The 15,108-nt window shown below is 60.8% G+C and overlaps 1 protein-coding gene across 3 annotated transcripts in view; it reads right to left on the bottom strand.

Annotated features, from left to right (window-relative positions):
* TBCD (tubulin folding cofactor D) overlaps window positions 1-15,108 on the bottom strand; it is a 103,196-nt gene that overhangs the window by 13,529 nt on the left and 74,559 nt on the right. For all 3 annotated transcript variants that reach the window (XM_081270689.1, XM_081270688.1, XM_081270687.1), the window contains exons 17-24: window positions 9,501-9,581; window positions 8,246-8,319; window positions 7,152-7,269; window positions 5,556-5,616; window positions 4,467-4,489; window positions 3,283-3,314; window positions 1,107-1,169; window positions 535-611 (exon numbers count right to left, since the gene is read on the bottom strand). In XM_081270689.1, coding sequence (XP_081126815.1) covers window positions 535-611; window positions 1,107-1,169; window positions 3,283-3,314; window positions 4,467-4,489; window positions 5,556-5,616; window positions 7,152-7,269; window positions 8,246-8,319; window positions 9,501-9,581 — 529 coding nt within the window. The remainder of the gene's footprint in view (window positions 1-534; window positions 612-1,106; window positions 1,170-3,282; window positions 3,315-4,466; window positions 4,490-5,555; window positions 5,617-7,151; window positions 7,270-8,245; window positions 8,320-9,500; window positions 9,582-15,108) is intronic.

Genomic DNA, 15,108 nt, shown 5'->3' with positions numbered 1-15,108 from the left:
CCTGCAGAATGACAGTCGTTTAAGGAACAAGAGAAATCAGGTGCATCCTGCTGGCCATGTTGGACACAGGGAGGCTGCAGGTCACAAGGGACAGCGACACAGCCCACTCCCATCCTCAGTCACAAGAGCTCGCCAGCCACACACCCACGGCCCTGCCCTAGGACACGGCTGGGACGCAGATACTCTCCACAAAACCCTCTGGCAGGGCTGCACCAGCCTCCTGGTCTGCACACGGGCACCCTAAGCAGACTCCACAGCTGAACTGCACAGCCCACCAGAAGGCAGGATCCACCCGAGCAGTTACTGTCAGGCTCAGGACAATTTTTGAAGGCAAGTGTCATCAACAGGGACAGAAACACCAAGAGAAAGATGGCGTTCTGGTAGCTCACGGCCACATCCCACGTCTTGCCGTGAGTGACACAGAGAGCACTGGAACCCCAAGGCTGGCGACAGGGGCGTCCCCTCACACCAGAACACCTCCACGCAATGACTCGCGCTGTCTGCCCCGCAGGGCGACGGGCCTGGCCGGCGTACCTTGATCTGCGGTCTGGCCTGGCTGGAAACGAGGTGAAGACTTCTCAGGGTGTCATCGATCAGCCACTGCCAGCCCCCTGTCGAGGCCACAGACACCGATGACCTGTGAGCAGCGGCACCCACGAGCCACGTCCCTTGGGAGATGGGGTCTGGGAGGAGCCCAAGCCGCCTGCAGTGACCTACCTGGGGACCCTGCCCTGGCCAGCGAGGCTGCAGGCGCCTTGTGTCTCTTCCTCCAGGAACCGCCACCCACACAGACCTAAGCACTCAGCCCCACTACACCCAGGGAGCTGGGGCAACAAACGCTTTTCTATTCAGCCAGAAAAACAGCTGGAAACCAGGACTGCCCGGCCTGCCAGCCAGGGCCAGGCCAGGAGCCCCAGGAGGCACCTGGCGGTGGCCCCCACGCTATGGGGGTGGCAGAGTGGGCACGAGTTCGAGACAGGGACTCCAGAATCAGAACCTTCCCACTGCGGCCCTTGGACATCCGTCCCAGCCCCCCCTCACTGCGACCTGAAGCAGCCACGGGAGAAAAGGTTCTCCTGCCTCCCGTGGGGAAGAAATGCACTCACCGACCACGGGGTCACCTCTGAAGGGCATTCTGGAAAGCGACAGCTTCTCCACCAAAACACACACTAGAAAGGAGCACAGAGCTGCGTCACCTGCCCAAACCCCCAGCCCGACTGTCCTCTACCCGGTCACGCAGTGCACAGAGCTCCCCACCCACTGGGGAGCCCCCAGGAGGCCATGGTGACCTCTGCAGCTGGGTGGCTGGGCGCACCAGCTCGGGGCTCCCAGGGGAGAGATGTGTGCACTGGGAACCCAGCTGCAGCAGCGCGCTCCACCAGCGGGAGGCAGCTATTCTGCACCCCAACACGGGCCCCCCCAGGGCACAACCTAGGGCGGACACACAGTTCAGAGGACTCAAGTGGGTCAGGCCATCAGCAGTGACTGGAGCAGTGCCAGGCGCCTGACACTCCTGAGCTAGAACCATCTCCAAGACAGAAGAAGTGCTCCTGCAGGGGTGCACACCCCCCAGCAGAGAGGCAAGGGAAAGCACCTGGGCACGCAGGGTGGGTGGTGAGCACCCCTCCTGTGTCTCTGCAGAGACACGGCGCGGTCGAGACCAGGAGCACAAATGGAGTGCCAGGCCAGGACGCCTCTTTTCAAGAGTCAAAGGTGAGGCACCACCTCAAGGACCGACACCTGAGTACCGTGGCACCGAGGCAGGAGCAGAGCAGGTCCAGCTCACTCACACCAGGCTGGGCAGTGACCCGTGGGAGACAGCTGAAGGTGCTGGGTGGACACAGTATGGGGTTGCTACTCAACTCTCCACCTAAAACATGTCTGTGCCAAAACAGCTCACTGCCCAACTGCACTGCCCTCTGGCAGGCAGAGCCGCCTCACCTGGACTTGAGCATCCCACAAGCAGCTCAGAACACAGACTCTGGTTTCAGGAAGGTATGTCTCGCTGGTCTTCTCTCCTGCCACCTCCTGAGCTCCTCCCACCCCAAAATGGGTTTTGGTCTATGCCTCACGGCTCCCCAGGGCAGACCGGGCCCTAACGGGTCGCTGAGCCAGCCTCTGCTCCACACCAGCTCCCCTCGGCCTCCCCGGGGGAATTTTGGTCTGAGGCACCCACGGGGACCTGGGTGCGACTGGCTCTCCACCCTGCACTCGGCGCAGGGCAGTGGACATGCACATGACCCCACAGACCCTCTGTGGTTTCACCTGGAGACCAGGAAGCCAGAAGCTCCCATGGGCAGCAGCAGTCGGCACCGGGCATGGCGTGGGTTGCGGTGCCCGATGAAGGCACCACTTTTCAAACTGCTCCTGGGACCTTAGCTTTCAGCTCCAGACTGGGGCCAGGGCCCCACCCTGGTGCTGGGTCCCACAGGGCCAACAGCACCATGTCCGTCCCCTCCTACAACCGGACTGCAAGCACAACCTGCCACTGCCCACCAGAGGATGCCCAGGACCAACAGCAGCCCTGCCTGGGAACGCAGCCTGCGTAGGTGATCAGCCCACCTTCTGCCTGCAGAACCCAAATCCTTCCGGATAGCCTCTGAGGGGCCACCATAGGCTACAGGGGGCAACCTCTTGGCCAGGCAGCCATAGCTGACCCTGGGCCACCGTCCAGGCCTGCAGGCAGCTTAAAGATGGCACTGAGGGTTCAGACCCATCCAACGCTGAGAGCGGCAATCCAACATGGACCACATCTGGGACACCGGCACCTGCTCGCCAGCCCCACCCGGTGGCTCCCCACACACCTTGGTGACCAGGATGGACAGGGCACTGGGGATCAGTACCAGGAGCATGCCCAGGTCAGCCAGTAAGCACCTGGGCTTCAGGAAACAGATGGTCCTGTACTGTGTTCCATGAGCTCCCTGCAGACATCCCAACTGGTCTACAACTCACCCCCTGCTCTACAGCCACATTTAAATGAACACTGGACCGAAGAAAAGAATGCCGGCTACAAACCTGAGATCAGCCCTCAGCTCCCCACGTCCTCACCTGGCTACCACCACTGGCCACCACCACCCAAGCTAGGAGCAAGCTGCGCCCGGGGGCAGCTCAGGGGAGCTGGGCAGCACCTGCCACCCACATGCCAGCCAGCAAGAGCATGGGACCACCCAGCACCTGTGCCACCGAAGGCCTAGTGGGACGCTGCTGCCCGAGGAGCGGGGTGAAGGCCATGAACACGTCCCCTCCACGGCCAGGGGCTGCCGCCTCCGCCCTCACACCTACCTGCTTGCCTCATGAGCTCTCCTCCCAGACCCCTAGAAGTCAAGAGAACACTCAGTTAGGCCCTTCCCGCACACCCAGGGCCCTCACGCGGCGCCACCGACTCAGGCGCTCAGCACACTCAGACGCTGACCAGTCAGCACGTCACTGAGGAAGGGACCACCGACAGGAAGCAAATGAAAAGGCCCAGACCGTCTTCCATGGCCTCCCCTCAGGGCTGGGCTGTTCTGACTGAGCTTCCACTGGATACTTGGTCCTTCCTGGGCCACCACATCACATGGCCACACAGGGCAGGCCAAGCACTGTCAGCTCTCGGTCAGCAGCCTGCCTAACACTGTCACGTAGCTCAAAGAAGGGGTGTGCTGGAGTTCTGCACCAGCACTCCAGGAAGAGCAGCGCTGGGACTGCAGGTGTGCCCAGGCCCAGGACCTGGCAGGAACGACGGGGGCTTCCAAAGACCCCGCTAGGAAGAAGGGCTAGAAGCAGAGAGAACTGCGAGACGTGACCGCAGCCGGTTCTGAGGGCTCCCAAGGGTGGAACGTGGGAGGACCTGGGTCCCTGGAGAGTGGGCACCCACGGCCTCCCTTTCCACTCCCTGAAGGCAGGAAGGGAGGCCCAGGCTGCAGAGCACAGGAGAGCAGCATGGTGCTCACCACCCACCTGAGGGGCATCAGCGGCCAGGTGCCATGCCCGCCCCCAGCTCAGGTCCAGAACACGACCCGAGCCGACAGCTCAAGGAGACAGAGACAGAAACCACTGCCTGAACTGAAGTCTGAACAGAGGAGCTGAGAGCGTGGGCTCAGCACCTGAGTCTCTGGGTGCGGGTGGCCTCTGCAGAAAGCTGCGTGAGTCTTAAGAGGCACACCCAAGCCCATGGCCCAGCAAGGCCACTCCTGGTAGCCACCCAGGCACACCAAGACAAGCCCCGCCTGGAGAGGGCTGAAGCCACAGCGCAGGCACACAGCAGAGGCTCTTGGCAGCCAGGGGGAACCCGGGGCAGCACACGCAGCTTAGGTGAAGCTCAAAACCACACGAGCCCATCTGCATGAGATCAGAAGGCCAGAGCCCAGGGACTGCAGCACACGGGAAGGTGCTGGCAAGCTGCTGGCCTCTGCAGCCAGGAACCGCGCCCCCCCCCTCCCGGGACCAGGAAGTGCCCAGAGTGCAGAGGCACCACGTGAGCTCACCTGTACAGCTGCCGCTCCCAGAGCTGCGGAGAGAGAGGGAAGTCAGTTCTCAGAAGCAGCACTGTGCGGTGACCAGCGACACCAGGGCCACACAGTGCAGAGCTGGCAGGGCGGGCGCCAGCTCACGGCCCACCTTGCTGTCTGCCGGCCCCACGCTGCTGTTTGGGGGCTGTCACAGAAGAAAAACTGAAGGCCAAAGAGGAAGGCCACCCAGTGAGAGAACCAGGCAGCTGTGTCCTGTCTCGGGTAAGAACTGACACCCCCTGGGAGCTGCTCAGGAAGGAACTCATGCCCATGGGACTCTGCCGCTCCTCTCCCAAGAAGCCTGAGAGACTTCAGAACACTGGTCACCCTTGGCCAAACCTGACCCAGCGTTCCAACATGGAAGGAGCTCCACTCGGCTCTCCAAAAGCCCGAATCCTCACAAAAACCGGAAGTCCTGTGAGGACTTACGATCCACAGGACACAGAACCGGCTCAGAGGCCACAGGAACTGTTCCTCAGCCACCATGCTGGGCCAGCTCTGGTGTGACCAACGCGGGGCATGTGTGCCAGGCTTCCCTTAGGTGAGAAACGCAAGCCAGGGGCACAAACAGGAAGGATCCGGAACCCAAGGCCCCTGTTCCACAAGTGCAGAAAACGCCACATGGAGCAGAGACGGCCCTCGACGCCGGCCCTTGGGAGCAGCGTGCAGTCCGCAAGCACCAGCTCTGCAGCTCTCGCTTTGCCCAGAGAGACACACTGCTCCCCAGAAAAACGTGTGGCAAAAACCCTGGGTTCAATTTCAGCTCATCTGAAATGCACAGGTGGAAACCAAGGTCTCTGAGCTACAGGTGCCCCCACCTGGCCCAGGACAGAGGGACACCACAGTGGGGCAGTGGCGGAGACCGACCCAGTCCTACCCAACTCAGTGCGCCACACAACCCCTGAAAACCTCTGGCCACACAAGCAGGGTCCTGGCACCCACATCCTTTCCCAGAACCCTGGGGAATGGCCTCCAGCTAAAGCAGGAAGAGAGCCCACCATGGTCACCCACCCCCACCCCCACTGCACAGGCTCAGCCAAGGGCACACTTAGGGGCCACACAAACCTGCTGGTGAATCTGCCTCAGGCCTTGCACCACGTTCTCCTCCAGATAGTCGGTGACGGGCCTGCAGAAGGTCAGACGCAGTGCTGAGGCCACAGGACCGAGCTGAGAGCTGGTGCTCCTGCTCAGGCCCCACCAGCCCTGCAGACTCCAGGGCAGCCCTCATGTCAGACCAAGCAGAGGGCATGGCAGGCTCCCCTCGCTCTCTAAGGTAGTTAGCTGAGGACATTTTGTCCTGCGTTAGGACAGAAAGAGCATGCTGAGAGCCAGGCCCCACCGCCACGTGACTACCCTAGAAGCAGGAGGCCGGGCAGAGCTGAGAAAAGCTCACAGGCAGCCCTGTGGCCTCAGGAGGGCTGGCGGCAAGGCTGGCCCTTGCTGGCTTCTGGGAACATGGACTCCAACAGGGCTCCCCGGGCCCAATGTGTGAGGGTGCCTGTGGGTGCACACAGCGGGGCCTGCACAGGCACCCACCTCCCCCAGGCTCTGCTCTGGGCACCGGCTGGCCCCAGTGAACACCCATGTGCTTTGCTGGGACTACGCCCCACCTGTGTGGCCACAACGTGCTGCTACAGGTGGCCTGTGCCCTGTGCTCTCCAGGCAGCGGCCACCTGGCTTTGCCCTGTGCCTCTTCCCACACCCGCTGCCACCTCAGCACTCAGACCCCAGGGCCAGGAGCCCATGCCCTCGAGCAGATATCCACAGCTCCCTCCAGGCCAGTGGGACAGGAGTGGGGTCCACGTCTGCATCCACTCCCGGCCTGCCCAAGGAATCGTCTCAGCCACGTGACGCGGCTACAGGCAGCTTTCTCCAAGCAAAGTGCGAGCCAGGTCAGAGACAGGCATCGCGTGCGCCCAGGCTTCACTTCTGAGAAGAGCAGCTCCCGGCGCTCATGTCCGCGCACCCCTCACCTCCCCACTTTTCCCACTTCTGTCATTCCCACGGATGCGACCAACTGGAAGAACCTCCAGGAGAGCTTTCAGAGCATATTCTCGAGAACCAGATTATTAAAAGGGATTACTAAAAGTGAAACAAATGAGAAAACGAACATGGGCCAGGCACTGTGGTGCATACCTGGAATGCCTACACCTCGGGAGGTGCAAGGCCAGCCTCAGGAACTTAGTGAAGCTCTACCTCAAAATAAAAGAGGGCGGCTGGGGTTGGGGCTCAGTGGTAGAGCGCTTGCCTAGCACGTGTGAGGCTCTGGGTTCGATTCTAAGCACCACATATAAATAAATTAAATACAGGTCTATTGACAACTAAAAAATATACTTTAAAAAAAAATTAAAAAGAGGCTGTGGGTGTGGTTCAGTGGTCAGCCACCCCCTGGGTTTAACCTGCAGTACCCGCAAGGAAAAACAAAGAATGCGGGAGCTGAGCCATGCTCCTTGGAGAGGTGAATGTCCCCATCACCCACCTGGCTGGCTCCAGGACCCTGGTGGCTGCTAAGCCCTGGTTAGGAGGGTGGGTGGTCCCAACCACTGGCAGCCCCCAAAACGGAACGTGGGAATCTGATGACCTCAACTGTCCCAAGGAAAGCAAAAGTGCTGCTCCCTGCCCAGGCCACCGTGACCACAGCACACATGGGTGGCATCCTACCTGTCCCTCTGCACCGCCAGCTTGAACAGGGCATAGGTGACCTCCGCGCAGGCGAGAATGGCTCCGTGCCGCGTGTGCAGATCTGAGCTCAGCGCCATCGACAACAGGGCTGGGAGCACTGGGGGATAGGCAGCAGACAGCTCGTCAGAGGAGGACCGTCCCCTCGAGTCCCTCCCATGGCAGCTATGTGACAGGACAGCACAGGCCACGCAGTAGGTGCAACCTCTAGGCAGGGGACCCTCCCGGGCTCACGAGGGGGCCTTGGCACCCGCGTCCCACCCACAGCACAGCAGGTGACATGGGAGGAGGGGAAGGGAGGAGCAGGGCAGGCAGGCCCTGCTGCAGAGCTCCCTGTCCGCTCCCGGCTGGCCAGGACGCCGCAGGGTGGCCAGGGGCCGGCGGGGCTGGCGGGCGAGGCCTAGGGGCTCGGAGGGCACCAGGCAGCTCTGCTAGAGTTTTCTCAGCTCCACTGTGGCCCAGGGAGAGGCAGGGCTTCTCATACCCTGACCACACATGCGAGTTGCCCCACCTTAGCTCAGTGACCCCATGTGTACCACTGGGTCGTCACCAGCCTGCCACAGCATCAGGATCAGAGAAGAGGCCCAGGGCACTCAGCTGGCGCTGGGAGCAGCGGGCTTTGCTAGAGGCCAGTGCACCCCATGGGAGAAGGGCTGAGCCCCTGCTTGTTCAGGGTGGGGGTGGGGATGGGCAGGCCCACACTGAACTCTGACACCCAGGTGTAACTACCAGATCGTGACAGTGCATGTCCCTGAGGAGCCACCGAGCACCAACCTTCAGGACCTGCCGCGCTCAGCCCTGGTGAAATAGATAACTCCCGGTCGAGTGTCACCCTAACTTCCAACACAGTCACCGGACAAGTGCCGGTGGGAGCAGGGAAAACCCCAGGAGCTCTGCCCAGGAAGTGCCGCCAACGTGCCTCCAGCTCCCAGGGCCAGGCCAGACTCCACAGGGAGCCCACCCACAGCTCCCGGCAGACACGCCCAGCTGCCGTCCCCACTCTCCTGCCCCATCAAGCCCACATGTTCTCCAGACATCTCTCTGACGGGGTCTGCCGATGGCCGGAGCGCACGCACCCTGAGCAGCACTGTACTCGGGCGCCAGCTGGGCCAGGTGGTGCAGCGCCTTTGCCGACAGCTCTCTGACGTCCCTGGGCAGGGAGGGAGAAATGTCCCGTCACAAGAGGTGCCTGCACCCACCACCCGTGGCAGCCAAGGGGTGGGAGTGCCCCAGGTCTGGGAGAGCCCAGACTCCGGCAGGCCCACGGGGCAGGGGCTGCACCTGCTACAGAGACACCCTACAGCCCACAGCCCCGCCCAGCCCTGCTTCTCCCGCCTTCCCTCACACTGGAAGGGTGGCACCCACAACAGCAGGTATGCAGGACAGGGACTAAGCTCCCATGAGGTAGGCGTCTAAGCACACTCCAACAGTGAGGGACATCATGACCAAGGGTGACAAAGAATAGCAGGAGTGTGGGTGCCTTATGAGCAGACCCCCCAGCAGGACCAACAGTCAGCACCAAAGCTGGAAACAAGGAACAACGTCTCAGTGGCTCCACCAGGACTCTGGTCCCACACGCTTGCGGCTGCTCGATGCCTGCGCCTGGAGAATCAACCCAGGCTCTACCCCACAGTGAGCAGCTCCCGACACTGGAATCCCTGCAACCCGGCTACAGGCTCTCACATCAGAGCCCAAAAAGGGAGGGACGGTCAACAGAGACCTCATGCTGGACCAAGGTGCCCCACTGTGGAGCCTACCCAGGCCGGGCATAGCCACACAGCATGACTGTGTCCACCAGCAGCAGGCAGCAGTGAAGAATTTGAGGTCCCTAGAGGGGCTGAAGACAGGCCCATCCTGAAATGGGGCTGCCAACTGACCCCTGAAGAAGCTGCTCGCAACCCGGGCAGTGCCGTGTTTCAGGCCCAGGTCTGCATCTCCCCTGAGAAGCCAAGCTGGTGGCCACAGCCCTGATGCTCACCTCTCACCTGGAAGACCAAGACGCGCACGGCAGCTACTGTAACTACAGAACAGCCGCCCGCACCTGCTGGGCTTTCCCGAGACCAGCGGGGGCCACCCAGAGAGGCAGAGCATGTGGGGTGCAGGAGATGAGGCTGCTCAGCAGCCACAGGAACCAGCTCCCCAGGACACAGCACTGACCCTGCACCAGGCATGGGGACTGCAGTCTGCACCCCTTCCCAGCCTGCTTTAAATCAGGGCATCTGTGAGAGCAGGGGCTCAAGCCACCCAAGCTCGACCCAAGCTCGACCCAAGCTCGACCCAAGCTCCACCCAAGCTCCACCCAAGCTCTCACAGCGACAGGCCAGAACATACCCGTCCCAGTGGCAGACCTTCATGGCAACCAGGTGGTCTATCATCGGCTGTGTGTACTCGGGGAAGCCAGCAATAAACACACTGAAAGAGACAAGAGGAGGGTGAGCAGGGTGCAGGAGCCTGAGCCTCACCCACGGCTCACAGGTATGCAAACCGGCACTGGCTTTCAGAGCCCAGCAGCCCCTGCCTAGCAGCTGCCGAGAAAAAAGAGCATTCATCCACAGACAGCGCAGGACCTTACAAGGGACCACGAGGGCTGAAGCCGCCCCGGATAGCGCGGCCTGTCAGCAGCCAGCAGGAGCTTCGACAGGACACAGGACCCTGAGAGCTGAGCCAGGAAGAGGCCGGCACCGCAAGTCCTGCGACTCCAGTCTGCCCATAGCACACCACGTGACACGGGCCTCCCTAGAGCATGCCAGGGCTCTTGGGCTGCAGTGTGCGCACCGTGTGCCCACTGACGGCCCAGGGTGCCCGCCTACCTCACACCACAAGCTGTGTGCTGCAGGTGATGCGTGTCAGTCACCCTTCAGGAAAGCTGCTGAGTGTGTTGGGAAGGGCAAAGGATGAGCCACAGGCAGGTGAAGAGAGATAAAGGGCTTGTGCCAGAGCACAAAGAGGAAGCGAGACCGAGTAGGAACTGGCCTCCATCTGCACAGGAACGTCTCTCCCCCGGGAGGCCAACGAGGCAGAGAAGGTGGGGAGCAGAGGCAGCCCCCACCCACCAGATAGGGACCCTCCCAAGATGGAGAGACACCAAGAGTCAGCAGAGAACAGACCTGCAGATGGTCCTGCTGGGAAAGAACCCCAGGGTCACCATCGAGAGCTGCATGGAACAGTGCCCAAACTTCAAATCACGGCACCACCTCCTCCTCACCAACGGCAGTCACGGCACCGCAGGACCCTGGGCCATGCAGAGACCTGGCCACTGTGCAAAGCAGAAGAACCTGGACACTAACAATCATGCTCCTTCTGACTGCACTTCTAGCACATTCCACACAGGTGTGGCTGACCCACTGTCGGGCAGGTGGGAGCGGCACTGTCTGGGATGCGCTGCTGCCGCACAGGTGCAAGTCTCTGGTGAGCACGGCGCACACGCGCTGATCTGCGCCCTGCACACACATTGTGTCCCCACAAGAGCTCCAGGCCGGATGCGGCTTGGCGGCAGGGCGCTTGCCTGGCGTGCTCCAGCCCTGGCTCCAGCCCCAGCAACACCAAGAAAGCAACCAACGGAAGAGAACAGCATGAAGCTGCACCGCTCGGCAACAACACGGGGCAACTGAAGAACCACCTCAAGTGGGGCAGGCCCTGAATCACTTCTCGGACCCCAGAGCCACACAGGAGGAAGGTGAATGGCCGGCGCAGTGGCGCACCAGTGACCCAGGAGGCCGAGGCAGGAAGTAATTAAAAGTCTGAGGAGGACGTAGCTCCGTGGTGCAGCACCCCAGGACTGGAGGAGGAGAAGCAAGAGGAGAAAGAGAAAGGGAAAAACTGACGCAAACAGAGCCTCCAAGAATAAGTGCTGCTAGGAAAAGCCCACCAGCCCCAGTGGAGACAAACAGCAGACCAGAGGGACCCCGCGGGTGGCACCGCCAGAGACGCACTGGAAACAGAAAAGGACACCTGCCGGCAAGGGGGACCCGAGGGCCAACAGGGCCGTCAAGGGAAGCCATCTCGGTGCCATCCCAGGGTCCAGCAGGCAGGGAACTCTGAGGCACCAACAGCCCCTGGCAGGCAGCTCCACTCAGCAGTGGTTTCAGACGTGGTCCCCACCAGGCTGCCACTGCAGAATGCATACTACCAAAGGACAAGACACAACCCGACGGCCCCAGGCCCACAGAGCCACACCTGGTCCAACTCGAGCAGACATGGACCAGATCTGGTCAGGTTAGGGCCAGCCAGTGCCCAACAGAGCCAGAGCTGCCTCCGCTCGAAACCTTCCCAGAACACACAGGAACCCAACAGGACCCCAGGGGAACCTGTGCACAATCCCGCGAACTGTCCCCAGGGTGCTCCAAGAGGCCACAGGCACGCAGGGCAGGGCAGGGCAGGGCAGGGCAGACAGCATCTGGGTCCACACACATTCCAGACAGACAGGCCAATGACCATCACCTGTCAGAGGAAGAAGGTGGATACCAGATGGCCTGGTTCTAGTCCCAGCACCACCACCAGCCAGAGAGTCCTCTGACCACGGCCACCCGAGTCCAGGGGGACCAAGGAAAGTGTGCAGAATGCTGAAGGAGGGGCAGGGACACACACAGAGGAGGTGAGGACGCAGGTGTGGAGGATGGGACGGGAGACGGGTGGGAAAAGGAAGCAGTGGGTCCAGGCAGGTGCAGGAGGGGGACGCAGCAGGCAGCAGGTGGTAAGGGAGGGCCAAGCAGAAGGGTCAGGCCTGCAGGAGAGCAGGCAGAAGGCTGCGGTCAGCTCGGTGGAGAGGCAAGCAGAACAGGCACATTTGGCCTCGTAGGGATGCGGAAGTGGTGAGTCCGGTCTGATCAGTATGGGCTAGCGAGGAGCCAGGGTGAGTGGCCATGGCAGGTCTGGAAGAGGCACAGGTGTCATTAGTGAGCTAGGAGACAGTCCACTCGGAGGCCACCTTGATCCATGAGAAACTAGAAGGCAGGCGACTGAAAACCGACCAGGACGAGATCTGACGCTGTTCAAGGCTGCAGATGCGGAAGTCGAGGAGACTCCCAAGAGCAGGAGGTCACCCCAGAGCAGGCCATGACTCGGCTGCAGAAGAGCAGCAGCACTCGGACACCCAGCTGTGCTCACCCAAGTCCCTCAACCCTGGCGGAGGAGGACCATGGCTCAGTGACGAGCCTCTGGATCCTGTGAACTCAGGACGGAGAAGCTGGAGTAGGCAGCCAAGGCCGAGAAGGCAGATGTACACGGCCAGGCCCGGTGCTGCAGGCAGGCCACCCCAGGAAGCAGAAGTGCGCAGCCTCCTCCCTCGCCCACCCTCCACTCCTGGTGCACATGTGGCACTGCAGGTCTCACGGGACGAAACGACGTGTGCTGAAGGAACTACCAACACCAGGCTTTTGTTTTTCTAAAGGGCTAGGACACTGAAGTGTGCAGGACACTGGAGAGATACCACAGACGGAGAAAGCAGCTCACCCAGTGAGTGCCAGGAGAAGTCATGGGGAAACAAGTCCGGGGCTGCTCCCACTCATCCCCAGCGTGGCCACACTAAAGGCTGGCCACACAGGTGCTAGGAGGTGGCCCCACACCCTCAGCCACCACTGCCAGAACACGACACAGTGCACACAGTGAAGCCCGGTCCAGACCCTGCTCCCAGACACTTATCCCAGGCAAGTGGACCCGACGTCCAGACAGGCGGGCACCAGGAAGCCCGGCTGCAGCCTCACCTGCAACAGCCCCAAACCAGGTGTCCCTTGGCAATAAGTACACACAGAGACCACAAGTGTCCTCCCAAGGGGACACGCCCCAAAAGAAAGGAGCAGAGCACCTGCCGGCACCACCATGTGGACTGCACTGAGGGCCTGGGCAGAGGCCAGCAAGTGCAGAGACGAGCTGCCACTTGTGCAGAGCTCTGCGGCTGCCCCCTGCGTGATGAAGCAGGGGGCAGGGGACAGGGGCCTTAACGCCTGGCCTGCAGTGACAGGTTTTCCCCCACCAGAACATAGCACAGAGGGGTAGGAAGGAGAGCAGAATGACTCAGACACCACTACCCTACGTGGCATATGATGACACGACTGGTGGAAGGGGCAGAAGTTACATTCCATCTGTGCATGACGTGTCAAAGTGCATTCTGTCAAGAACAGATGATCAGAACAGGTTTTAAAAACTAAACAATGTGCTGTTTAAACATACAAATAAACACACTGCTTCTTTGGAAAATACGATACATATTGAAATTGTGGATTTTCACTTTCTCCTCCCATTAAAGATGACTTTTTAAAAAAATATTTATTTATCTACTTTTTAGGTGTAGATGGACACAATACAATGCCTTTACTTTTATGTGGTGCTGAGGATCGAACCAGGTCCCGCCCGTGCCAGGCGAGTGCTCTACCACTGAGCCACAGTCCCAGCCCCTAAAGATTACTTTTTGTCAAAAAAAAAAAAAACACCCACACATCAAAGTGCACAAACTGAGCATGCACACCTGAGATGTGTCACCAGTGCTAACAGGAGAGGACAAAGGCCCCTCTGTGCACAGGTCAGAGTGCACAGGTCAGAGTGCACATCTGAGATGTGCCACCAGTGCTAACAGGAGAGGACAAAGGCCCCTCTGTGCACAGGTCAGAGTGCACACCTCAGGTGTGTCACCAGTGCTAACAGGAGAGGACAAAGGCCCCTCTGTGCACAGGTCAGAGTGCACAGGTCAGAGTGCACACCTCAGGTGTGTCACCAGTGCTAACAGGAGAGGACAAAGGCCCCTCTGTGCACAGGTCAGAGTGCACAGGTCAGAGTGCACACCTCAGTTGTGCCACCAGTGCTAACAGGAGAGGACAAAGGCCCCTCCGTGCACAGGTCAGAGTGCACAGGTCAGAGTGCACACCTCAGGTGTGTCACCAGTGCTGACAGGGGAGGACCAGGACACTGCAATGCATTCGCAGGAACCTCATCTGCCCCTCCTAGGGTCTTCGGTTAGCTCCAATTCTGTCCCAGGTAGTAGAAGACCTGAGAGTGTAGCCACAAGGTCCTGCATCACTGCGGCCAGAGCTGAGTGCCCGCCTTCCCCAGCATCCACAGGCACCATCTCTCCCACTCACGTCTCTCACCTCTTGTCCTGCACCTCCCCACACCCCGACCATGCTCCCTGCCCCAGTGGGCCCCTCTAGGCCCAGCCCCAGAACGCAGCTCTGACCTCCCCGTGGGGTGCAGGCCCCATGCGCTGCTTCCTGGTGGACACCCTGCGTGAGCTGAGTGCCCACCTGCCGCCCTCACCCCAGTTCAGGCTGACAGCGGGACCTGGCTGGGGAGGGCATCCTGGTCAAACGCCCCAGGTGCCTGGGTATGGGTGGCACCTGCTCCTGGGTGTGTCCCCTCAGAGGCTCTGGTCCAGCAACCAGGTCCAGGTATCACCAGGGTGAAAAGTGCTCGAGGAGGCACGTGGGACCCAGGTGGTTTTTCCAGAATGCACGAGGCAAAGCACCCGTCACCTCTAGGTTGATGTGGAAACCTGAGTGAGAAGTCGCATGTGCCCAGGCTGGATTTAAGTGTCTGTTCCTCGACCCAAGAAAATCAGGGGACAGTGGGCAGCCACTCCATGTCCAAGAGGTGACCAGAAGGGAAACAGGACATGCTAGCACTGGAGAGATGGAGAGTGCTCGGCCCAGATGCCCCTGCAAATGCTGAGGCCGGCAGTCACCGCTGCAGATCTATAGGGCTACAGATCAACACTCTGTGCGTGGGACAGCAGGGCTGTCAGGGTCCACCTCTCTCACATTTCTCCTAACTTCAGGAAACAAACTGCTTCACAAAATCACACTGTTTTTCACGTCAGTAACGGCCTGGCTGACCAACAGGAGGGGACAAGGCCGCCGGGCACAGGTGGGAGTGACAGGTCAGATGCACGGACGCAGACGGCCCGGCTAACCAACTCGGGTCACACAGGTTCTGTGCACCGCATGTTCCT

Source organism: Spermophilus citellus, assembly GCF_964194105.1.
Source record: "Spermophilus citellus genome assembly, chromosome: 17".
NCBI classification, from domain to species: domain Eukaryota; kingdom Metazoa; phylum Chordata; class Mammalia; order Rodentia; family Sciuridae; genus Spermophilus; species Spermophilus citellus.
The sequence above is the reverse complement of the archived record's forward strand: the minus strand, read 5'-3'. Positions and strand labels throughout refer to the sequence as shown.